A 25,945-nucleotide genomic window follows, 5' to 3' on the forward strand; every position below is an offset into this window, starting at 1 on the left:
TCCGCAAAACAGATGAGAAAGACAAGAACTTATTAGAATTTGAAAGAAAACCAAAAACGCTTCAGATCTTTTGTCCAGTAGCCAAGTCGTCCTCTTTGATCTCTCTGGATGCCCAGAGACCTTTTGCACTAGCACAGTGGCCTGCTGACTCTAAAGAAAAGGAAGCAAGTGATCCTTGATACTTGCCCCTGTGGGAAAATTGAAGATCCAAGCCACTTCTTGCTGAATTGCCCTCTCTACACTAAGGTCAGAGGATACACCTTTAAAGGTTTACTTTTTGCATAGTGATGAGGACTGTAATTACTTCCTGATGAATGATATCTCAGGAGAAATAAGCAAGAGAACATGAAGATTTCTCAAGAAAAGTTTGAACGCACAAGAAAAATGCTTGATATATACGCACTGGAATGAAAATATTCTCTTGGCACCCACACAAACATCTGTATGCCTTAGATGGGCTGTGAAAGAACTTACGTGGCCAAGTAGTGGACTTTCTTTTGTTTTTATTTGTTCTTTGTTTAATATAATATTTATATATTTCTATTATAATATATATTTATGCCTCTGTGCAAAAGGCAGGTTTCAATGCATCTGTAAATAAATCCAAATTCAGTCAGGCTTTTTTATCTACTTCTTTTTCCTCACATCCATCTGGCAGAGAGCTCTTCCTACATTTGATAAGAAAAGAGATTACAATTCTATTTAGGTAAAACAAAGGAAACAAGAAAATCAGATAAAAAATTTGCAAAGTATGACACGGCAAAACAGGTTTACCCACAACAAAATAATCCATCTCTAGATGGATAGTGTCTTGAATATAACTATTTTACTAACTGGCTCACAAGCCTCTTCCTGTTAAACCTGAAGCACATTCCACAAAAGAAAAGCCACAACAGTGGCCCGTTTGAGGATTGTTCCCATTTCAGATATAGTTGTGAAGCTGCCACCTGGGGAGCTACACAAGCATTCACAAGACACTATTGCCTGGATGTGGACTCTAGGGTGGATTGCCAATTAGGCAATGTAAGAAATTGGGGTATTACTTGAGGGGGGATAAGAACCCACATCAAATAGTAATCACAATCCTTGCCAGGGTGAACCATAAATGTTTTTGAATCAAACTGTGCCTAACCCTCAGGTAGCTTGGCACAAAGCAGTCCAGCGTAACCTTAGATGAAATGTGTAAAATATTTATGTGGTATTACAACAGTAATAATGTTAAAATGTCAAACAATAAAAATCGCAAAACAAATTAAAAAAATAAATTTTAATTCATTATACAAAATGAAACCACAATGACAAAAATCCAATAGGAGGAACCAGAATGATGAATTTTTAAAGGGTTAGGCAAAAAATTGTGCTAAGAAGTACAAAGTTCCAACAGTAGTTAATAGTTATGGTAAAACAGGACCTAGACGCAAATCCATGCTGACCACAAGGGAGTGTAAGTCAGATTTACTAACCAGGTTTGTCCTGGTCAAAGATTTTACGTTGTGACTTTATTCGTTTAAGTACCAACTGACCACAGGGGTACACTTCTAAAGCTCCCCAGGAACTCAGGCACTTAGAAACTCGCATAGTGGCAGACAGAGGTCATAGCAGGGTCCGGTCTTGCTCCAGTTGCCATTTGGACGCTGAAGAAATGGCCTCTTGTAGCTTGTTGTGTCCCAGTACCTTTAGCAGTAGGTCAGCCTTATGAGCATTGGAGTCAGCGTCTTTATCCTGGGTACAAGAGGGAGAGCAGGTCCAGTCTTCAAGGCTCTTCTCAGGTCTCAGACAGCAGATCCAGCAGTGATCTGAATTGGGTGCGTGCCAGGAGGTGCTACATTTTTACCAGGCATGAGCTAGTGGGTGGGAATGACCCCTGGGGACACCCTAACCAATGGGGCACAGGTTCCTGGGGCTAACCCTACCCACTTTGTGCATTTGCAAGGTGGCAGACGTCTTTAGCAACACTAAACATAGGCTTTGAGGTCTGGGTGTGTGTGGGGGGGGGGTGTACTATGGTAATCCTAGTGTCCTCCTACAACTAACTACAAAATACAGTTTGAGGCAGTCCTTGTATCCCTCAGAAGCTCAGAGACAGCAGTCTGGTGCAACAAAAGCTGGTTTTGCAATACCCAGACTGGGAATATACAAGAGTTTGTTTTGGTATCTTGTCATTGCCCCTTTGAGGTGCACCCCAAGTGTTATATGTAAAGCTCCAGCAGATCGTTCACTGTAATGTCAAAAGTGTCCCACTGTGATTGGAGCCAGACAGGCTAGCTGTACAAGAGAGGAAACATGCCTTGGTGGTAGCTGCCTCTGCCTGTTAAAGGAGAGGCCTCCTTTGAAATGCAACTAGTCCTGGAGCACAGCCTTCAGGCCATCCTATCTTCCAACAGGAAAACTTCCCTAGGGAACCTTATCAGGTGGTGGTTGAAGCTGTTTTCTTTTTTGTCCGCCTCTTTTGTGGGATGGGTGTGTTATTCTATTCAGTGCTTATGACTATTGAGGAGGATCCCCGTAGACAAGTAATAGTTGCTTACCTGTAATCCTTTTACTGTTACAGGGGAATTCTCATCGTCATAAGGACTCCGGGATGCAGTGTATGGACAGAACTTTTCAGTGCTTATGGCTATGATGAAGATTCCCCTGGAAGAGCCTAATTACGATTTTGGAACAGTTGTGCCGGCTGTCCGCCGACAAATCTGCGCAAAAACCACGCAAGTACTGCCTGCCTTATTACAAGTTGAACTCATGTAAGGCAGACAGTCCTTCGCCTTTCTCATGGCGGTGCCTGGAAAACAGGCACCACAATAGGAACGGCAAAAATGTTCCAGCATGGATGGTGATGTCCATGCCGTGCTGGAACTTTGGGGGATACAGACAGGGGGGTCACCTGTTGTGCCGCCCTGAATTTATCCCCATGGCGGAGGGCATGGGGGCCCTGTAGGGCTTTCGCCATGAAATTGCGGTGGCAGAACTCATAATATGCTGAGCGGGACTCCGCTGATCACGCTCAGTATATTACATTGTAGGCCAGCTCTGTCACCGCCAGGGAACAACTGTTTCCTCGTGCAGCCGGTGGTCCTCCGCTGCAACACCTTTTGAAGTCGTAATGCAGCAGACCGCCATACTCAAAATCATGCCCTATGAGTACAGGTAAGTAACTTTTCCTTTCCCATCTTCCAGTTATACTTTTACATCCACCTTTTGAACAAGGTCACATGTTATGCGGCATAGGACCTTGCTTAGAATACTTTGACTCCACGGGGTAAAAAATTGCTATGCAATGTGAATTTGGGTGGGGTCTCATAGCTGGAGAGTATTGTTTTGGATAAGTTACGTTTGTTTGTCTGATTGAGGTAACATGAAATATTGTCCTGCTTTTTCCTTTGATCAGGTAAGAAATATTCTAAGAACTATGAGCCAGAGGAGTACACTTACATTTGAGTACTATAAGAAAAGGCACAGTAATACAACTTTCCCTATCCCACAGCGAAGACAATTATGAGAAAAGTTGGAGGGATTTATAATGAGAGTTATAATACCTACAAATATTTGCACATCTTGTTGACATATTACCTTAAATATCCTTGAATTATTATTGTAGAAATGTGAAATTACGTAAACAGGATGGTAAAACTTTATAGCAGCCTTGTTGGAATTGCAGGACTTCAGTAGAGTCTCCTGTGCATCCAGAGGTTTGGTTTAAACTCAGTCGCAGCTTTGTCACAAGTGCTGATGTTTTTCTTCCTTTTGTATAAGGTTTGGCGGTGGGATTGGATCCAGAAGGCTATGGCAACCCAGACTTCTGCTGGATTTCTGTCCACGACAAGCTGCTTTGGAGCTTTGCTGGTCCCATTGCTCTGGTTATTGTGGTAAATGCTGTATTTTCATTGAGCAACAATGATCTCTTGCTCACAGCCTTGGAGAGCTCACTCCTTTTTCTGCTTTTGTTTTTAGTTTTTGTTCTCGTTTTAGTTTGCTCTTACTAACTTTGGTTTTAAGTTTTGTATTACAATCAGTTAACTATGTACTGTGACAATAGACATGTTACAAATTACTGACATTTCTGACTTGGTAACATCTGACTGATTTAATGGAGCCTTGATAGACTGCAAGATCGATACATGACCTAGTTAATGATGTTTGAACATTAAGAAGGTCCTTAGCATTTTGTATTACAGTTATGCATTAACGAGATTGCTGTTAAAGCCACACATCATACAGTGGCCATGTGGGCTCTGCCAGCTAATTCATGCTTACATTATATAATTTAGTTGTTTAAATGTTTGGTTAACTATTCTTCATCTACTCTCCACTTTTAACAAATGACAGGAAATGTCAGAATACCTATATAAAGTGGAACTAATAGTGAATTGTTTACTTCCTCCCTATTCCATTAGATAAACGGAGTGATGTTCCTCATGGTGGCTAAACTGCTGTGCTCCCCAGGCCAGAAAGAAACAAAGAAAAAATCTGTTCTGTAAGTGTAGATCTTTACCTGAAATCATCTCTGTTTTACAGGTTTTTGTTACTTCTTTACTGGAATCACCTACAATCATATTTCATCACATTCACTTACTATTGTTAGACCTATGAAAGCAATACAGGGACTGGTCATTTTAAATGTTGCTGTGAAAAAGCAACACAGATCTGGGAAACTGGCACATTATGGGCCGTGTCATGTGTTAAGGGAAAATAATGATGCATCCGATTTACCTTATTTACCCAAGTGTTCCTCTCTGAGTGTTAACCAATGTTTGTGTAGAGCTCTAATGAAAGCCAAGTCTCGCCACACTTTGTGAGACCTGACTCCTCTTGCTGTTGTGCTAACAGCAGATCAGCAGTAGCATCTTGTCCCACTTCTGATCTTCTCTGAGAGGAGCAGCTTCTGCTGGTCATCCAGTGGCACCTCAATGGACGCTGAAGACATCGATTGATGAATTCCTGCTTTCAGAGTCAAGGAGTTGGGGCAGCTGGGCTGTAGATTGTTGTTATCAAGCATCCATTTATAAGACAGATGAAGTCCAACTAGAATCCTTCTGTGACTGTTAACAGCAACCCAGTGTTCCCAGAAGCCACTCCTTCGTTGGCATCTTTATTGTGGTTTAAAAATGTGAAGCAGACCGTTCTCCCGCTTTCTTAATTTTTCCATTCTCAGTACTTTCATTTCTTGCTATCTCTTTGCACACTCCTTTCATTTTTATTTCTGCTCCACCTCATTTCTGACATCCTCTTTTTTGAAGCATGTTTCTCTTTGAGCGTCTGCTTACTTCTCGATAGATGTATTAATTCTTCTCATGTGATATAAATTGCTTAGCAGTGCTGTGTGCGAAGGGAAAACACTGAGTCCAAAGTGAGAGCACTAGAAGCAAGTGTCCAGGAGGTAACTCCTTAGCAGCTCCGTAATGGAGATAATATTGTGACACTGGTACGTCCAAGTGCCCCTTATTGCATGCCAATTGGATGGAAGCAAACAGCCCAAAAAAACAATCCTGTCCTCAACATAAGCCGGCAAGAAGACTGGGTGGTCAGCATACCTCTGCAGCAGGAAAGACTCCGGCTTGAGAAATAAAATGACTCCCATCTTACCCTTCTCCCGATTACCATATCAGCAGGGGAAAGTATTTCAATTTATAATCAGGACCAGAAAATAATAGCAAAAGATAGATGGCTAGTCTACCATAAAAGGGGTCATATGTCCGAAAGTTATAACTAAGAAAAGGAATTAAAATCCTTGAAAAACAAGCAATTGAATTAGTCCCAATTTATCAAAAAGCAATAGAAATATATGCATGTTACTGTATGGTTCAAAACAAAGGACCTTGCAGAAATTGAGACCCATCTAAAGAGACCAAATACATGGATTAGATGTGGCAACGATAGAACGTTGGCCCTGCACCAAACATATTCCCTACTACACTAAGGGAGATGAAAAGTGTGCCCTTTGAGAGGCATTTTTCTCACATTAAACCTGTGCAAAACCACAAAATATTCTTCTGTTTTCTGGTAGAAGAGGGCCATTTCCAGCATAATGTTCTTCCCTGCCTGATGGCTGTCTCACATGTTTTGACCAAATGCATGGCAATCTTAGCAATGCAGCTATAAACAAAATATCTTCATATCCTTACTTAGACTATTGGCTGATGAAGTCTCCTGCTTTCAGAAAGCATTGTGACTCTTCCACCCAACAGCCTCTTTCCTTCAAAACCTAGATTGCACATCACTCTCCAAGCCGATATCTACTCTGGTTCAAATCATTATCTAGGAGCGACTGTAGACACCTGAAAGGCACAAAGTGTTTCCATCAGAAGAGACGCTGAATTCTACTTAAACAGAATGTCTGAGTGTTCAAAAGACAAAGGGGGTTATTTAGAGTTTAACAGGCAAGTCTGCCACAGATGAGAAGGAACCCCCCCTCACTAGTAATTTTAGCACTCCATTGTGGAAATAGTAGGTACATTGTTGGATTTAAGTGAAATTCCCATAATGGACAAACAAGATTACAAATAAGTAAACTTTCCTTCATTCCTTGTTCTTCCCAGGACTCTTTGGCATTCTATGAATAATCAGCAGTTCTGTATGGGATAGCTATGCCACAGCATTTGCTCTATTCCGGTGTCCTCCGAGTCTCTTTCATAGCATGATTTTGAAACACAATTTCGTCACGTGACAGATGCCTTTAAATGTTGACTTCATGGAAAGCATCTGGAGTTTGCTGCTGTCCTGCACGAAGAATGTTGCTGACAGGACATAGTTTCTTGGCTAGTGGGAAGTGCAAGCGGGTCCCCTATATTTGGGCTTACACTAACCCATGCAGCCGAACACTGGACATTCACTGTTTTGACCGTCTGTCACTGGGCCTTGTCTCAGGGTGAGCACTTCGCCTTCTGTCACTGGGGATTACACTCTTTGTTGCCTGAGTCATTGTAAAGGTAGCAAGGTAAAGGTATCCAGAAAACCTATAACTGTGCTATTCCACACTCAGGGATGCTTCGTGGCTTAACAGGGTTTGAGGCTGCTCTAAAGTGCACAAGGAATTGATCACAAAGGAGGGTTCCAAGTGGTTGAATGCAGTAGCGGCTGCTACTGGACGGGGGTGGTGGGGTGTGGGGGAGGGAGATGGGGAAAATGAAAAGAATAAAATAAACACATACCTGGCTACGCCCGGCTGGCCGCCGCCTCTTCTCTGTCGTCTTCATCTCCTTGTCTTCTTCCTGTCTGGATTCTTGGCAGCAGGAAGCACCCGAGCTCATAGGCTCCCCTAAGCCAATCACAACACTGCAATGCAGCATTGTGATTGGTCTGAGCACTGTGGTTTGGCGCACAGGCAGGGACTGGGAGTCTGGGCATGTTCTCCACCCAGGCTGTAATACAGCTTGGGTGGAGAACATGCCAAGTGCGCATGACTGTTTGGCTGGCCCGAGACGGTCGGCCAAACTGTCATGTGCACTTGGAGTGCCACCACTCCTCCCCCTGCAGTGCTGTGACATCACAGAGCCCAGCCCCGCACACAAGAAACAACTGAGCCACTGCAGCAGGAAAAATAAAATGATAATAACGTTGCATTATTATCAGTTTATTTTTTTCACTGCTCAGAGAGCAGTGGGGCAACGCTCCTCTGCCTTAGCGGAGGGGCCGCCCCTGGTTGAATGGCTCATGCAGTTCCAGAGTTAAAACACCAAAACTAAAGTCTGAGGACACCACCCATACTGGGTGAGTCAATTGGAAGAAATTAGCAGGATCAGCTCAAAATATATTCTCAGTCACAAGACCCCAACCACTTCCTTCCTCTATTTCTCCTCTCATGCCCCATTTGCCTCCTGGGTTTCACTGATTATTGCCCGTACTTCCCAAATTTACTTTACTGAAGCTTCTGATAAAGGCAACACAAAGATAAGATTCTTCCCTCACCAGATGCAGGCTTTTCCAAGTTGGCTCTTGGGCTGAGTACTGGAGATGATTCACTGCATGGCACTTTGAGAGAGGATAAGATAGAGCATTTGGTTCAGTCTAAGTCTCAGTGGACTTTTGTTACATATCGGTCAACAGAGAATCTTAATAACATGGTCTTCAGTGGTTCATTAGATGGTGGTTGATCTCTACTGTGCATCCTTCAGATGATTTGCAGTCCACTTCCACCTCTGAAATTACATCAATAAAGATGAAGATCTCCTATGTTTCAGGGTTCGGTTCAACTGCTCCCTGAGGGGACCACTGCTATGAGGGCTAGTCAGAGTACAGTGGCAGTTCTTGCCTCAGCACCACATTGCTAGGACCATTTTGAGAGGGCCATGGGGCAAACAGGGGTCATTGGGCCCAACCGTGTGGGTGGTGGACTTTTATGCCTCACTATGGGCCCAAAGTAACTGAGCCAAGTGCTACCCCTTTAGCACCAGACTCTCATTGGCTGTGCGGCTCCAGCAAGGCTTTTTAGGGGCAAGGTATACGTAGGCTTATAACTTAAAATACCCACAGTCACCCCAATAATATCACTCTCCACGCCAATACTTTCTTTTGGAAAGAAAAGCAGTATTTATTCTGCACACAAACTCAGCACAATATATAGGTCACACAGAATGCCTCAGGCTAGTGCCATGACCATGTTCAAAGCCCCCCTACTCCCCACCCCTCCTCAACCCACCCCACCCCTTGGGGTCCTTAGCCCCCTCCCCACACTAACCAACATGTCTCTGGAGAATCTTTGGAGGTGATCCCACAGGTGCTGCCAGCACGTGTGATGTGTATCAAAGTTTGGCTTTGGCCTTGAAAGTTTCTGCTCTTTTGTTGCTAATTCACCTAGGTCATGCAAGTCTCCCAAAGGGCCTGTGGCCCTGCTTCCAGACTTACTCACCCATGACCTTCAGAAGAGTTTAGGAGCTGGGGCACGGCTTCCCGTGTTCCGGCACAGAGCAGCTCACACCTCATTCTCCTACAGTCAGCAGGCGGAGATGGCTTCTCAGTGCAGTGGCTTCTTCACGGTTTCCGCTGGTAATTTGATGGAGCAGTGGCAATGCTGCAGGTCGGCTTCTCACCTTGCTTCCGAGTCCCTCCTCTAGGTACGGGGACTCCTCTGACATGGTCGATAGCTCCAATAGTTCTAGTGGCCCCCTCCTGGCATACGGAGATCACAAGAACAGGCGACAGCCCCAAACAGGTCCGATGCTCTGGGCAACTCAGGTTCAGGGAAGACAGCCCCAATAGTCTGCTGCAATGGGTGACGGCTCCAGCAGGTTCAGCAGCAACAGGCAACAGCACCAATAGTCCTACTGGCCCCCCTCTCAGAATGCCATCAACGGTGTTTGCTGCAGCGAGAGACAGCCTGCAACTTTACGGTAGTCCTAATGGGGGTTACCGACTTCCACCAGAGAGCGGGTGGCTTTAAAAGCACCGGTCCCTACTACACTGGGCTCCTCACACTCTGCTCCCTGGAAACCAGTCACCAAGATCCCTTTCGGCTCTCCCCATCTCCTTACTGGTTGCCAGTCCTGGGTGCAGCAGGTCTTGGTGACCTTGTTTCTCTTGATTAACAGTGATGATGAACAAGGTGTAGGACTCGGGCTCCTACCTTTACAATCCAGATCCAGACACATATGTGAATTAGTGTCTGACCCTCTGAAATTTGGATTGTGGGCATCATCTCCTTTGAAGTGCTCACTCCTCTGCCCTGTTCTCTGTCGTAGGGACAGTTTGCCACAGCAGGAGTGGCTCCAATCTGATTGACCCACAAAACATCTCCCCAACTCTACTCCTCATTGTATTATCTGCCACCTATTTTACTATACTGATCCCCCAAACAAGCCTTTCTAAACTCTTCCCTCTGACTCTTCTGCTTCACATCCCTTTTTACTCATCCCAAGCCTTCTCCTACTGCTATGACCTCCAAAACAAACAAACAAACAAACAAAAAGTTTAAATCCTTAACTCTTCTATCCCTCCACTGTCCTTTTCAATCAAAATAACAGACTAACATGTCCACTTCTCAAATTTCATATTTCACTATAATAATTCACCACTAATTTTATGGGTTCCAGAGTAGAGTGCTACTCACCGAAAAAGCGCTTCAACACCCCATCAGGGGTAACAAGCGCTATATATATGCAAACCTTTGTCCCTCTTCTATCCCTCTACTACCCTTCTCAATCCAAATAACTGACTTACATATCCACCACTCAAATTACATTCATATTTCACTATACTAATTTTCAACAGTAATCCTTTATGGGTTCCGGAGTAGCAGGCTACTAGCTAAAAAAGACCTTCAACACCCCATCAGGGGTAACAAGCTCTATATAAATGCAAACGTTTTCCCCGCTTCTATCCTTTCCCTACCCCTCTCAATCCAAATAACTGACTAACATCGCCACCACTCAAATTACTTTCATATTTCACTATACTAATTCACCACTAATCCTTTATGGGTTCCAGAGTAGAATGCTACTCGCCAAAATAGTGCTCCGACACCCCTTCAGGGGTAGCATGCGTTATATAAATGCAAACCTCTTTCCCTCTTCTATCCCTCCTCTACCCTTCTCACTCCAATTAACTGCCTAATATCCACCACTCAAATTACTTTCATATTTCACTATACTAATTCACCACTAATCCTTTATCGGTTCCGGAGTAGCGTGCTACTCACCAAAAAAGACCGTCAACACTACATCAGAGGTAACAAGCGGTATATAAATACAAACCTTTTTGCCCTCTTCTATCCTTCCCGTATCCTTCTGAATCCAAATAACTGACTAACCTATCCACCACTCAAATTACTTTCATATTTCACTATACTAATTCAACATTAATCCTTTCTGGGTTCTGGAGTAGCACGCTACTTGCCAAAAAAGCGCTTTGATGCCTCGTCAGGGGTAGTAAGCACTATATAAATGCAATTACAACACAATACATGGGAGATCACACGTAGATATCAGCTTCCACTGTAAATGGTTCAAAGGCCTAATCCTTTCTCTCTTTCAAGATTCACTGGTGCACAGAGCAAACCTTATCAATCTAGCCATCTTCCTAACAATGAGCCAGGCCCACCCCACTAACAAGTAAATCTTCCTGGAATCAAAGAGATCTTTGATGTGTACAGAGGATGCTCTGCTCCCCTTCCTTTAGTGTGTGTGTTCCCACTCAGCCCTCAGGAATGTCAGCGATCCACATCTCCTGTGGTGTTGCAGTCCTCACATTCAACAGCCTCTCCAGGTTCTGGGCTTCCAAAATGAAACGCACAGGCCTTCATATTATGTACCATCCACACCAAGTATTACGCCCCTTCCGGCACTAACCACATTCCATGCAGGCCAGGGGTGAGTTAAGTACTAAGCGCAAAACGTTACACAATTTGCCCAGTAAATTTCACTCCAGTGACACAGGTATAAAGGCCTTTTCTGATAGAGACTTCTAACTGCAGATTCCTCACCTTGTGTAGACTAGATACGGAAACTTTCCAGCATGTGGACTGGTAATGTTGTGCGGCTCTGCGTCAGAAGCCTGACGCTAGATCTTCCTTGACACTTGATTGCTTCACTTGACCTTTCACCTTTGAGAAAGAGAACACCAGTTCCAGCCCAGGTGTAATGTCCGAGGCCGTCCGCGGTGCCGCAACTGATGCCACCCGCCGAAACCTCATCTCTGATGCTAGACCTAGATCCAGTAGTCTTATCAGATTCAATAGCACAACCCCTTACACTGGCTGTACGCCATTATTCCTGCTTTGACCCAGATATCCACTATTACTGCAAGCAGAATAATGATAAGGATTTTTTGGAAGGCAACGTTTTTGAGGACCAGCAGTACGTCAGGGATTGGGACACATCCCCTGACATTAACTTATCCTAACCAAATTCCATGGTTTTCGAAGACTGCATCCTTTGTCAAAGTGATCAGAAGGGCAGCGGAAGTCTTGGACCTCACCCTATCAAAGCAGGAGGTCAAATTCAATGTGCTAACAGACGTCCTTAACCCTGCAGCTACTACTCAAGAACCCATAGTAACTTTTTATGAGGCGTTGGTTGACGTACAGATGGGCACCTGGGAAAAACCAGGACCTTACCCTCCGGTAAACAGGCAAGTGACAAGAGGACATAGGCCTGCTCCTGATTTTCTATTCCAACATCACACCCTGGAGATCTTGGTGGTATAGGCATCCTCCAGCCACTGAAATCCTAATTCCTTCCCCACCACCTCTCATGAATTTCAGGAATATAAGAGGATGGACAACTTTGCAAAACAAGTCTTTTCCAGTGCTAGTCTTGCCCTACCTTTGATAAATACTTTGTGACTCCTGGCATGGCATTCACACTTGTTGTGGGAGAGGGTGGTGGACATCTTGCCAGCTGACCCGGAGGAAATTAGGCCAAACCTCCAATGTCTACTCCTTGACGGTCAAGATGCGGCAAAATACACTATCTGTTCCGGCCTGAACACGACTGTTTTGGTAGGACAGCAAGAACCTGTGTAGTGCTTAGGCGCCAAACCCGGATTCGCTCCACTGACTTTTTATCAGATGTGTAGCAGTCCTTTAAGGACATTCCCTTTGACGGTTCTAAACTTTTCAGAGCAAAGACTGACTTTCTCCTTGAGTGGTTTGAAGAGAGAAAGGCAACAGCTCGCACTCTGAGCCTAGCTCAGCAAGCGTGGTAGTCCGCCAGCAACAGCACCACGATTGAGGCTTTGGAAGGGGATATCATTAGAGGAATGGTCAGTACGTACCTCAGTAGCAGCAGGCATTCCTAATCCTTTCGGGAGGGAGGGTAGGGAGCCAGCCGCCAACGATCAGGCCCCCAGAGGCAACCTACAACTTAAACTGCAACCCAAACACCTGCATCCACCTCAAAACTTCTTTAATTTATCCTTGGTGGCATACGGTCGCCCGGTAGGAGATAGTGTTCACCTTCCCTGATGGCAGAGCATCACATCAAACCAATTGGTCGTGAACCACAAATACTTCCTACCCTTTCTGTCCTACCTGCTGGACATGCCATTTACACCGGAGCACCTCCAGGAGGACCACTTCCATACTCTGCAGATAGATTCAGGCTCTCTTGGCCCCTGGCACAATAGGGAGGGTGCCAATATCAGAGGTTGGGACTGGTTGCTACTCCTGTTGCTTTCTGGTGCCAAACAAGGATGGCAGCCGTTGCCATATCCTAGACCTTTGCCCTCTGAAATTCTTTCTCCTGAAGGACAGGTTTAAAATGCTCACCCTAACCCAATTCCTGCCTGCCCTGGATCCAGGAGATAAAATGGTAGAGCTGGACTTACAGGATGCATATTTTGACATTCCTGATATGCAGTACCACATGCATTACCTGAGGTTCCACGCGGGCCGGGAGCACTTCTTGTTCTCTAGGCTCCCTCTTGACCCTAACAGTGCACCTTGGGTGTTCACAAAGGTGATGGTGGTAGTTGCTGTTCTTCTGCGATGGTTGGGAATACTAGTCTTTCCATACCATGATGACAGGCTACTGAAGACAATTCACCTCAAACAGTTGTAAGCCACATCCAGACGATGGCTGACCTGCTGACATCATTGGGCTTTTCCATCAACGTGACAAAGTCACACCTGACTCCTTTACAAAAGCACACCTGACTTCTTCACAAAGGCACCCCTGCATCAGAGCCATCCTGGATATGGTGCTCTTTGAACGCCAACAGTATGATAACAATTTCCTTCATTGAGGTGAGCCATGGGTACACCTCATCAAGTCAGAGATGGTCCCAGATAGCTGGCCCCTGTCTCCATATGCTAAGGGTCACTGATAAAGATACTTCTGTTTGGATGGGCACATACAAAGTCCTTTCCCCAACTCACACACTTACACACAGACACATACAGACACAGTCACACACTAACACATGCCGACATGGCTGGAGATACTGTCAAATAGTGCAGAAGAAGTGAAGCCTCAATACCTCATGTTTTGGTGCTTCTCTATGAAACATAATTATGAAGAAGTTGGGTAAAAACAGCATTCCCAATAACTTTTCCACATATATTGCCCGACACAAACATCAATAACAGTGAAACACAAGTCTCATATTTCTTATTGAAAGTTATGCACAATAACAGAGGCCTGCATGAAACAATGGTACAGCCCAACTTTCCAGACAGTCTTAACATAAGTACACCGAACCATCTGAAATGTAAAATATTTCCTTCATCTCATCCTTGTATTGGAAACTCTACAGTGCACCTGCTGACAGGAACATTTTAAGTTCAAAGTAAGTTAAGCTCCTGTGCTCCCCAGAGATTTCTCATCCACGCCCTGAGTATGCATGCTGAGATATTCGAGCATTATAGGTCAGTCCACAGGAAATCTGAGTTTAGTATTCTAACAAGACCACGTTTATGTAAAACATTCCTTGCACATCATATCCAGGCATGCTCACACTGCTATGATTAACATTGCAGGATATAGGAAATCTCAGGTTTAGGATTACTTCTGGATTTGGTTTTCAGAGGAAATGTTAATGATGCGGATTGACAAGTGCCTGCACCCTTCAACGACTGAGTCTGACCTACCAGTCCTCTGCGTGTCGACTTCCAAACTCATAAATCTGAGATTAACTGTACATGTACAAGATGTGGACCAAAACTGGCCTGGACATGCTCCCCTCCCCCACCCCCCACATAGCATGTGCAGCATGCTCATGAGATTAACTGTACATGTACAAGATGTGGATCAAAACTGGCCTGGACATGCCCCCCTCCCCCACCCCCCACATAGCATGTGCAGCATGCTCAAACTCCTGAGCGTGTAGTGCAGTGTATATGAAAGCTCAGTTTTGACATCCCTTCTGGAGTTAGATGTAGGACTCAGTCATGTAGATTGAGAATGAGCATGCAAGTTGACTGGCCTCGGTCTAGGAGTGCCCCCCTCATTCCCCTCAATATCATATGCATGAATGCTCCAGACTCTCAGACTCAGAAATCTGAGCTTGCACACATATGATGTGCAAGAAGTGTCACAAGCTAATGATGGCTAGCTGGCTGTTATCCAGTCACGGAACTGTGAATTATCATGTGAGTGCATTCAGATCTGATCACTCACGTAATGTAATTCCTGAACTTGCATTACATGGCAGAGTCATAGTGCTCCCATTTTGGTCCTTGCAATGCAGAGCGATGGGGATAGATCAACTCAGCAATATTAGATCATAGAAAAGGTGGTGCTATTCATCACTATACCATTATAGATCATGTGAGGTTTCTGAGATCAGGAAATTCAGGGCTTACCAGTGACAGAGATGGACAGGACGATAAAGATGTTATTGTGACAGGAGTTGGGTGAGTGACAGGGACTGGAATGGTAATAGGGGTCGATAACATGCCAGAGGCTGAAAGAGTGTACTGTGCTATCACTTACCCAGACACCATGCCAGATTCCCTCAGTTGTTGAATATCACATCATCTCTGAGAAGAAAAAACCCGAGCGCGCCTTCTAGCAATAGGCAGCTGGTGCGGAAACACCAGAGGTCCGCCCATTTATGTCATATCTTCCCCCAGTCAATAGCAGCACATACCACCTCATTGTCCAAAACCACCACCACTACTAATACATCAGTCACTACGCACTCACCCATAAGTCTGACCCTTCCTTATTATTCACCCACCCTTATGCCCGTGCTCCCACCTCCATCACTTCTCCTCTAGCCCCACTTGTTACTCTCCTTTTTCCCCTGAACACTACTATCACACCCCGCACTCACCAGACAGTTACCCACTTCCCACCTCTGCAACATCTCATTCACCACTCCTGCCCTATACACACCACACCTAACCGTATCCACTAGCCTCCATTTATCACTACCACTTGTTCCCACTCTTTACCCCACCCATCACTAACCCACTCTCACACCTACTCTCAGATGTCCACATCTTGTTCCCCCTTGCAGCACCCCTGACCTCATGGGCACTTTGGCCTGTGAGCACCTATCTGAATCTTAATGTGAGGACCTCTCTTGCCTCCTAGAAGTAGCCTAGTCTCCAAAACATTGCACTTAAACCATCTCTGACATCCACTTCCTAGATCATGACCCTGCACAGGCCCTGCACTAGTTAAAGAAAAAGGATACACAGAATGATGTGCAAAACTATTGATTAAATGCATGCAATTTAATTTTGTTTTATTTATCATCTGTACTCTGTCGCACCCCTATTAGATCCACTACTAGCCATACCTTAATATAAAAGGGATGTGCAATGGAAATCTTCCAGTGAGTCTGAAGGAAAGGGGATAAGCTTTAGCAATAAAAATCAATATCTGATAGCAACTTCTAGCCGCAGATTCCTTACCTTTGAATTTCCTCAGGCGTCAGACTGGATCCGGAAGATTTTTCGTGAGCAGTACCCATGCACTTCAGTAGGTGGCGTCAGCTCTACGTGTCATTGTCGGCCTTGTCCACCCTGGAAGTGATGTCCGCATTACCTATATAGGCGCCATCTCCGCACGCTGATGTCCGTTCTTTTCTTTCCGCATCAGCCAGCACTGATTAGAGAGTAGAGCTACCCCTCTGTCAGTTTTTGACAGAATGTTTGCGACATTTTGTCGACTTCTTTTGAGTTTTTTTTCCTCCTGATGTGTCGAGGATGTCATTGAGGAAAACAGGTTTCAAACCCTGTGATGCCTGTCACCGCGTCATGTCGGTGACGAACCCACACCCCGTTTGTTTGTGATGTCTGGAGCACGAACATGACTCCAAGTCGTGCTCCGATTGGCAGGCCATGTCGCCAAAAGCGTCGAGGGAGTGGTCCCTTAAGCTGCTAGCAGCGGGCAAGTCATGGTTGCAGTCGAGAGGAAGTTCCCGGGATCATTCCAGGAGTCCAAAGTCCTCTTTGTTCCACTCGAAATCATTTGGGTATTCAGGTAATAGGCAAAAAACACACAAGAACTCAAAGCGCGCTTCTACTTCTCCTCGTCTGTCCGCCGACGTGATGAAGGAACATCGGCGTTCAAGACCTAGTTCCTCGGAACTTGCTCCTGGGCCGACTCCGCCCCTCCCCAGTTTTAGGAGAGCTGGAGCAACTCTCCACTCAAATTAAAGAGGTTATGAGGCCATGCGTCTCATATTAGAGCTGTTTGACCCCTCCGGTGTGGTGTGCCTTCGAGCCCGCAGGGTCAGAGGGGCCCCATCTGGTTCCATACCGGCTGCTCCGGCCACGGCTCTGATGAGCCCCCATGGATTTGGTCATGGATCTGGACAGTGCTGCTCGTACTGTTCCAACATTCCCTGGCACTGGCCCCGATGATCTCGGCACCACTAGGCACTGGCACCAGAGGCAGCAGCCCCATTGTCATCCCTAAAATTGACATGGACACGTGCCGACTGATGCTGATTCTGGGGCTAACAGGACCCCATGCCCTAGGTTGAAGCCTGAGCCCTATTCCAAAGGGCTAGGCCTTGGGGGGAATGAGAGGGATCACTGGACCCTTAAGAATACCAGCTTTATGATCAGGCTATGGACTGGTGTGAGGAACTGTGTGAAGCCAGCAGACTGTATGCGTCTCCAGATGCCGGCATACTTTCTCTCCCTACCGTGGCTATGGAGGAGGCAGTTACATACGCAATTATTGTGCGAAGGGCCGCTGAGGTCTTTGGCCTCAGTTGCCCTCGGTGGCATTCAGGACCAACATCTTGACAGAGGTGCTGCAACCGGGAGTCTCCTCCTCTGAACCTCTACTCCCATTCAATGAAGCCCCTACAGATGTCCTTATGGGAGACCTGGTCCAAACCCAGCATAAGGGTGATTGCCCGTTGCCACCGCCTGCTCAAGGGGACCCACATTTCCTCACCTAACACTCTACCCCAGAGAGCTTGGTGGACCAAGCCTCCACTTCCCATGGCACAGTTCCTGCTGCTCCCCTGGACAGGGAATCCAAGAGGCTGGACAGCTTGGGAAAGATGTCTTCTTCTGCCAGCCTTGCATTTCAGTGAGTGAACACCGCATGCTTATTGGGCCGCTACTCCTACATGCTGTGGGAAATGGTTGCCAAGTGCTGCCACAGGTCCTGGAGGAGGACCGGACCATTTTCTCCCAAGCGATCACAGACAGGAGAGACGCAGCAAAGTTCACTTTACGCTGTGGATTGGACACAACCGACTCACTAGGCAGAGCGGTTTCGTCGATAGTGGCCCTGGCTGAGAACGTCTGGCTTTTTGGAGGATGTCCAAGCTTCCTTCATGGTCATGCCCTTTGATGGCACCCGCCTCTTCAGGGACAAGGCAGACTCGGCGCTGGAGCGCTAGAAGGATTCGCGGGCTATGGCCAAGGGATTTTTAACTGCACCAACCCTATCCCAGCCACCGCGCTGCACACCTTTCCAGCCTCTGCGTGGACAAGGGACACAGTGCCTACCGGCCTCAAGGGGCAGGTAGCCAGCGGTCTGGTCCAACCACCACCCCGCCCCTGGCAGCTGCAGCCTCCAAACCTTCCTAATCTCGCCCTTTAAGACCATGGGTGCCCAGTTGGTGGCAGGGTCTGCCATCATCTCCACCACTGGCATTCCATAAATTCGGACAGGTAGGTTTTGCAGATCGTCCAGAGGGGCTACTCCCTCCCCTTCAAGACTACTCCTCCCTCCTTGCCACCATCTTATGACCGGCTGACGGAGGATAACTTCACAAGGAAGTCATGGCTCTCTTGGCAAAGGGAGCCATATAGAGGGTTCAGGTGCCAGAAGTAGGCTGTGGTTGCTATTCCCACTTCTTTCTTGTCCCCAAAAAGGACAAGAGTCTTCACGCTGTCCTAGATCGCCGAGCCCTCAACTACTTCCTTAAAAAGGAGAAGTTGAACATGCTCACATTGTCTCTGGTCTTGTCCGCCCTGAACCAGGGGACTGGATGGTAGCGGTGGACTTGCACATACCAGTCCTGTCTGCCCATTGGCACTACCTGCGGTTTACAGTAGGCCATTTTCAGTTCACTGTGCTCTCATTTGGCCTTACCAGTTCCCCTTTGGTGTTCACCAAGGTGATGGAGGTTGTTGCAGCTCATCTGCATAGATCAGCGGTGCCAGTCTTCCCCTGTCTTGATGACTGTCGGCTGAAGACTGGCTCACCCCAGGCTGTCTTCTCCCACCTCCTGACTATGGCGAACCTCCTGCATTCGTAGGGGTTTACTATCAACATGCCGAAGTCACACCTGACTCCCTCTCAGATACTCTCTTTCATCAGAGCTGTTCTGGACACAGTGCAGTTTCAGGCTTATCCTCCTGAGCTGTGAGTTAAGGATATTCAGGCTATGATACCAATGTTTCAGCCTCTATCCTGGGGTTCGGTGAGACTGACTCTGAAGCTGCTGGGCCTCATGACCTCCTGCATCCTGCCGGTGAAACATGTCAGATGGCATATATGGGCTCTGCAGTGGGACCTGAAGTTCCAGTGGGTGCAGCACCATATGAATCTCCCCGACATAGTCCAGATCACGGAGGGAACTGCAAAGGACGTGCAGTGGTGACTGACAAACTGCGATTGGGTCAGAGGCCCCTCTCCCTTTCCAAACCAGATCTCACAGTAGTGATAGATGTGTCACTCCTGGGATGGGGCAGCCACCTGGAAGAGGTGGAGATCAGAGGACTCTGGTCACCAGTGGAATCTGGACTCCACATCTACATGCTGGAGATCCATGTGTTCCAACTGGCATTGAAAGCCTTTCTACTCTCCATCAAGGGAAGGCTAGTACAGGTGTTCACGGACAAAACTACTGCCATGTGGTACTGCAATAAACAGTGCAGGTGGGGTTGTGAATCCTTTGTCAAGAGACCTTGCGTCTCTGACGTGACTGGAACAGCAGGGCATATCGCTGATGGTTCAACACCTGGCAGTTTCCCTGAACGCCAGGGCAGACAAACTCAGCCATCGGTGCCTAGCGGATCACGAGTGGCATCTCCACCCGGAGGTGGCGCAAGGTCTCTTTCAGCAGTGGGGATAGCCTTGGTTAGATCTGTTCACCTCCAAAGAGAATTCACAATGTCAGCAGTTATGTGCGCTGGAGTTCCCAAGGCGGCTCCCATTCGGAGGCACTTTTTGTCTCGAATGGAGCTCAGGCATCCTGTAAGTCTTTCTGCCATACCACTACTGCCCAGAGTTCTCAAAAAGATCAGTAATGACCGGGCCCAAGTCATCCTTGTGGCTCCGGACTAGGCACAGAGAGTCTGGTATCTGCTGCGGCAGTTGACAGCTTTCAACATTCATCCTGAAGTCTGTAACGTTATTCTTGCAGCCAGGTGTCCCTCCACCAAGACGGTATACACCTGCTGTTGAAAAGAAATTGTGGCATGGTGTCGATCCAAACAAACTTGATCACCTTTCTGCCCATTTCTGGGGTGCTGTTATTCATTTTTTCCCTTGTCCAGCAGGGCTCTGTTCTGGACACTCTCAAGGGCTATCTTTCTGTTCTTTCTGCCTTCTTGTGGCTGCCAGACTAAATGTCCCTTCAATTTCAAGTCCCTTATTGTAAATAGGTTTTTGAAGGGTCTTGTACATTTGTCTCCCCCTTCCCCTTTCATTATGCCTCAATGGGACCTAAACTTGGTTTTCACATTCTTGATGTGTGCTCCTTTTGAGCCTCTGCACAATTGTTCCCTCAGGCTGCTCCCCTTCAAAACATCCTTTCTTGTGACGATTCCATCAGCCCGGGGGGTTCTGTGAGCTGCAGGCTTTATCTTCCAAGCCTCAGTTCTTCTCAGTTTCCCCAGACAAACTTGTGCTTTGCACTAAGGTGTATTTCCTGCCGAAAGTGGTAAGACCATTTCATGTGGGACAATCTGTCACCTTGTCCACCTTCTATGCTCCTCCACATCCTTCTAAGGAAGAGAAGCGACTGCACCGTCTGGACCCAAAAAATGTTGTCGTTCTATCGTGACCACACACAAGAGCTCCTTGTGGATGACCAACTCTTCATGGGTTATGTTGGCGCAAGAAAGGTCGGGTGGTGCAGAAACGGACCCTCTCTCGATGGGTCATTCTCTGCATCAAGATCTGCCACACACTGGCAAAGAAGCAGCCTCCTGAAGGCTTATGGGCTAACATTCCACCAGAGCTAAAGCTGCGACCACTACCAGGGATGGTATTGCTTGGTAATCTATTCAAAGGTAAGGAATCTGCAGCTAAACGTCACTATCAGAGGAACAAGTTACTTACCTTCGGTAACGCCTTATCTGGAAGAGACTATAGCAGCAGATTCCTTACTAATCCACCCATCCTCCCCTCTCTGCGGACTAATCTCTAGGGTCAGGGCTGATCCCTTTGTTGGCCCTAGTTTGGACACACCGGAGCCAGTGCAGTTCCGGGCTCCGCGTTTCTGGCGTGGAAAGTCATGAAAAGTAACTGACGTCAGAGTGCGGAGGTGGCGCCTATATAAGTAACGCATACATCACTTCCAGCACGGGTGACGCCGCCGATGCTGGGCGGACAGACCAATGCCACATACCTCCACGTCGGGGTACTGCTCTCGAAACATCGTCCAGTCTGATGTCTGAGGAAATTAAAAGGTAACAAATCTGTGGCAAGATAGAGTCTCTACCAGATAAGGTGTTACCGAATGTAAGTAACTTGTTCTTCATGCACATCTCACATTGGTCCCAAGGCTTCCAGGACTAGAGATAAGCATCACTTGGGTCCCTTGAGTACATAACTTGCATTACCTTCTCAGGATGCTTTAACTGTGCATTTTAATCATACGAGAACAAGTTAAAGAGTGATCATGAGTGTGAATTGCAAAAGCAGGTTTTTTAGTTGAATTATCTATTGGAATCTGTGTAAGTAATCGAGGCTCCAGCAGCAACCTGTTCCTTATTGGCCATTGAATGAACGAGCAGATAAAGGTTTTGATTTCAACTGAGGAGGCTGAAAGGGTCTCTAGCGGTTTATTTCTGTGCCATCTGAAAAGTGACAAACAAGTGGCTGGTGAACAGCACTCAGAGTGTACTGTGTCAATGGTGTGGTAAGAGGAACAGTGCTTTATGGATGTGTCAATGCCATGTTGTATTTTGCTGACCCTGCTTGAAAATTAAAGTTATTGTTTTATGTGAAAAGTGACTGTCATTCTTAGCATCTGTAGTCTGTTGCTTGCATGGCAGCAGTAAGTTAATTCTACTACTAATTCCCCTTGTCACCCGCAATACCTTTCCCTCTTTCTTTAACTTTAATCTTCACTTCTACTTCATAAACATTCCTGTTTCCTCTCAGTGCTGTTCTCTCCTCTGATGGTTTTTTCTATGCCTCCATTGTACCCCTTTGTTTTTTCTATGCCTCCATTGTACCCCTGTGCCATTATGTCAGCCCTATTCTGTTGCCCTTAGCTAGCTCACCATTCTTCTTAGTGCTACCACTGCCTTATCCCTATTTTTCTTACATCTCTCTACTCATTCTTTTTACTTATCCTGCCGTCATCATGCTCCCTTTTTGTGTCTGTTTACAATGTCTTTACCAATTCAGTCTTGCTATTCTAACTCAATGTTGTTCTTTCCACTGTTATTTTACGTTTTCTGTCTCTCCTCCTTCCATCTGTCTTCTCAGTGTGTCCCTTAGTGGTCTCCTTCCCTGTCTCTCTACTCTCATTCTGTTTCTCATTTTGCCTTCTTTTTCTACTTTGTCACTTTTTCCATCTATATGGTCGCTTTTCTTTGGCTGATTTCCATTCTCAGTCTGTCTCACAATTCTGTCTCTAAATTATTTACTGCTTCACCATCTCTTTTTCTGTATATTTCAACACATTGTCTCTGTTCCTGTCCCCTTTTCTGCTCCTTTCTATTTATCAACACTCAATTGGAATCCTTCTGTTATGCTGTTCTCTCTTCAGCAGTCTCGTTGTCCTCTGTCCATCTACTCTCCATATTTTTCTCCCTTAAGGCTCTTTTCATTTACGTCGGTTTTTCCCACACAATCTCTCTCTTCTTCTCCACTCTGTTGTTATCCGACTCCGCATTCTGTCTTTGCTGGTTTCTTTCAGCACTCAGTTTCTGGCTTCTGTGCTTCATCACATGTTGCTTCTACTTAAAAGCTTTTTCTTTCATCATCTCTCCACTGTCTCCTTGACTTCTTGTGCTATCACTCCACTTCTTACTTCTCTGGAACCTGGTCTTTTTGTATTGCTCTGCCCTCAGGTTTTTGTCTCATGCATGTGCTACCTGTGTCGCCGCCTAACGGCATCCAAGATTTGTCTTCATGCTTCTGTTTCATCTGAAGTCTCCCTCTCTTTGCTGCTTTCTCCTCTCTGTCTCTGGCTCGCCCCTTTTCTTGTTGTTCTCCCTTATGTATCACAATTTGATGATGATGTAAAGGCAGCTTTTAACCCCCTTTGTCTCCCTGTTTTTATGTCTGTCTCTCTTTGCAGCATGACACTGCGAGGTTCCTTCATTCTCCTTCTCTTTATTAGCACTACTTGGCTTTTTGGCCTTCTGGCTGTCAACAACAGTGTCCTGGCGTTCCACTACCTCTATTCTGTCCTCTGCTGTGTGCAGGTAATCTTCCTTCTGGTCCAACAAAGCCGCCATGTTCTATCTGTTCAGCTGCTCAAGTTAGTCTTGTGCTGTCTGCACACATTGGCTCCCAAACTCTTGGACAATGACTAACTCATGCCTTTGTTCCAGCTGTGTCTTTCTGAGTGCAGCATGTAGCCATGTTTCCTTGAGCCATACAATAGTACAAACTACTGGGGTTTGAGAAGACCAAGTAGTATAGGATACATGTTGTTCTTGTTCAGTGCTTCTCTTACATACGCCAGTGGTCAGGTGAGGCCTTTGATCAAATTTGCCTTCTGTACTCAGCAGAGCCTGTTAGCCTCAAATGCAATTACTACAACCTGAGTATGCTTCTTTTTGTGTAAAATTACTTCCAAACCTGGGCATAGCATTAAATCACTGCCATTTTACTATACTGATTGTTCAGTTCCTTACATGTGTTGGCCCTGAAAAACTGGCATGACCACTCATTCTAGGGTCTCTTCTTGCCCTCGTGGGTACAGCTTCATAGGTGCACCCGTAGATAAAGAATCAGTCACTGTAAGACCAGAAGATCCATCCATGCATAACGGTTCTGTGCTAAGTCAGCCCATCCTTGAGGTAGGTGGACATCCTAGTGTATGGGACTGCACTATATGTTCTAGTTCCACTTTTTCTTTGCTCCTAAAGATATGCTGTCACCTAGTTCGATGGGTCCATTATCGCATTAATCGTGGGTTTCAGTACATCCAGTCTGCAGCCGACACACTATACTTTTATGTACTGACCAATTTATGGTTTTATGGCTAGTTTTTTGCACTTGGTGTTGAAATGTCTTGTACGTTCATGTCAATGTTTTGCATCATGATGTTTCCACAGTGCATCCCTGGCACTACCTCAAAAGATAACGAAGGATGGTAGTTGGGCTATAAAGTAATTTGTCAGAAGAAGCAAGCATTTTAAGCGTCTGACCAGGTTATGAGCCCTGTTGAACAAACCTCCTCAAAGCAGACACACGGAGGAAGCGGTTACCAGCCTTAACTGAGCTTTTGCCACTTATTCTCTGGTGCCATAAGTTTCTTCTTTTAAATTGTCAATAAATCCTGAATGAGTAGTAGTCTAGAGCTTAGAGTTAGGGCAAAATGTTGCAACTGCTCGTGTTGTTCCTTTTCTTGGCAGCTGTCTTCAGGATACACTCTTTCTGATGGATACTTCTAACCAAGGTTCCTCACCCTAGAATACTCCCCAGGTACCAGACTGGATCTGGAAAAGTTTTTCCAGCAATGCTTCCTCGTGCCGCTAACATCAGTTCCTTACTTTTTACTCATTTTGACAGATCCCGAGGTCCGCTCCCAATTTTATCACACTTTCAATGACTTCCAAACTTAAACCAGTGTGATAGGGAACGATGTACTCTCCTAAAACAGTTTCAAACCATGCTGTGACTGTATGAGGCAGATGGTGGTCACGGACCCGCACAAGGTGTGTCTGTCATGTTTGGACTCAGGAACACAAATCAAATTCATGCGACAAATGCACCCTCATGCACCCTAAGGTGATCTGAGATTGAGAGGGGAAGCTATATGAAACAGAACTTAAGAAGTTACGGCCCTCGCACCTGCACCATGTTGAGGGCTCAGACTCGATCTTGTTCCTGAAGAAGTTCCCACAGGTGGTCTGCCACTCTGTATCCTAATATGAGGGGGTCGAGGGAGTCACAATTTCTGTCGGTGCCCCATGTTTCCTTGGCCATTGGCAACATTGCAGCAAATTGATGCTTTCAAGAAGTCAATTTTTCATATTTTTGGGTGCAATTCCGGCTCCCTCTAGTGCGCCTATGGATCCCAAAGAATTACAGGAGCCTCCAGTCGGGTTACCACCAGCGGATCTGTCCTGGGTGGTGTTTGACCCTTTGGAGCTGCTTTGGGCCCCATACTGACCCTGGTGCAGACATCCACTCCAACTCCAAGTCCTGTGCTGGGCCATTCCTCATTGACATTGGTACTGAAGCCACCATTTCTGGAAGAGGATCCAGTACTGAATCTGTTGTCTGACATCACATTGCGTCCAATTACAAAAGCGCAAACAGCCTGACTCTATAAACTAGCGCCTCCACTAATTTGGATGCACCAGCATAGGATCCATTATATTTTTGGTTCCAACTCTAAACAAGGTAACCCCAAGATGGAAATGATGATGATGGGGAGGTGATGGTTTTTTCCCACCTTACTATACAGATGACAACTTTTACATGGACTTATAAGAGGCCGGTGGGCTAAGCTCGATATCTTCCCTACGACAGGAGTTGATATGCCACTTGGACCACAAACAGAAAAGAGTGCATCAGTTGTAGTAGTGCTCTAAGGTGCTGGATTTGCCACTGCCTTCAGGCGAGACTAAAACAATGTCCCTAAGGAAATTGTGCAGCAATGGCAAGCCCCTTTTGAGCCTCTGCTCCCCTTTAACGAGGCCCTCATTGATACCTTGATGGTCTCTTGGTCAAAGTCCTGT

General features: G+C 46.1%; 1 protein-coding gene across 1 annotated transcript in view; it reads left to right on the forward strand.

Moving 5' to 3' along the window:
* Window positions 1-25,945, forward strand: part of CELSR3 (cadherin EGF LAG seven-pass G-type receptor 3) — a 790,626-nt gene that overhangs the window by 707,283 nt on the left and 57,398 nt on the right. The window contains exons 26-28 of the mRNA XM_085624365.1: window positions 3,751-3,863; window positions 4,392-4,471; window positions 23,329-23,455. Of these exons, the coding sequence (XP_085480491.1) occupies window positions 3,751-3,863; window positions 4,392-4,471; window positions 23,329-23,455 (320 nt within the window). The remainder of the gene's footprint in view (window positions 1-3,750; window positions 3,864-4,391; window positions 4,472-23,328; window positions 23,456-25,945) is intronic.

The sequence above is a fragment of the Triturus cristatus genome, chromosome 9, assembly GCF_964204655.1.
Source record: "Triturus cristatus chromosome 9, aTriCri1.1, whole genome shotgun sequence".
NCBI classification, from domain to species: domain Eukaryota; kingdom Metazoa; phylum Chordata; class Amphibia; order Caudata; family Salamandridae; genus Triturus; species Triturus cristatus.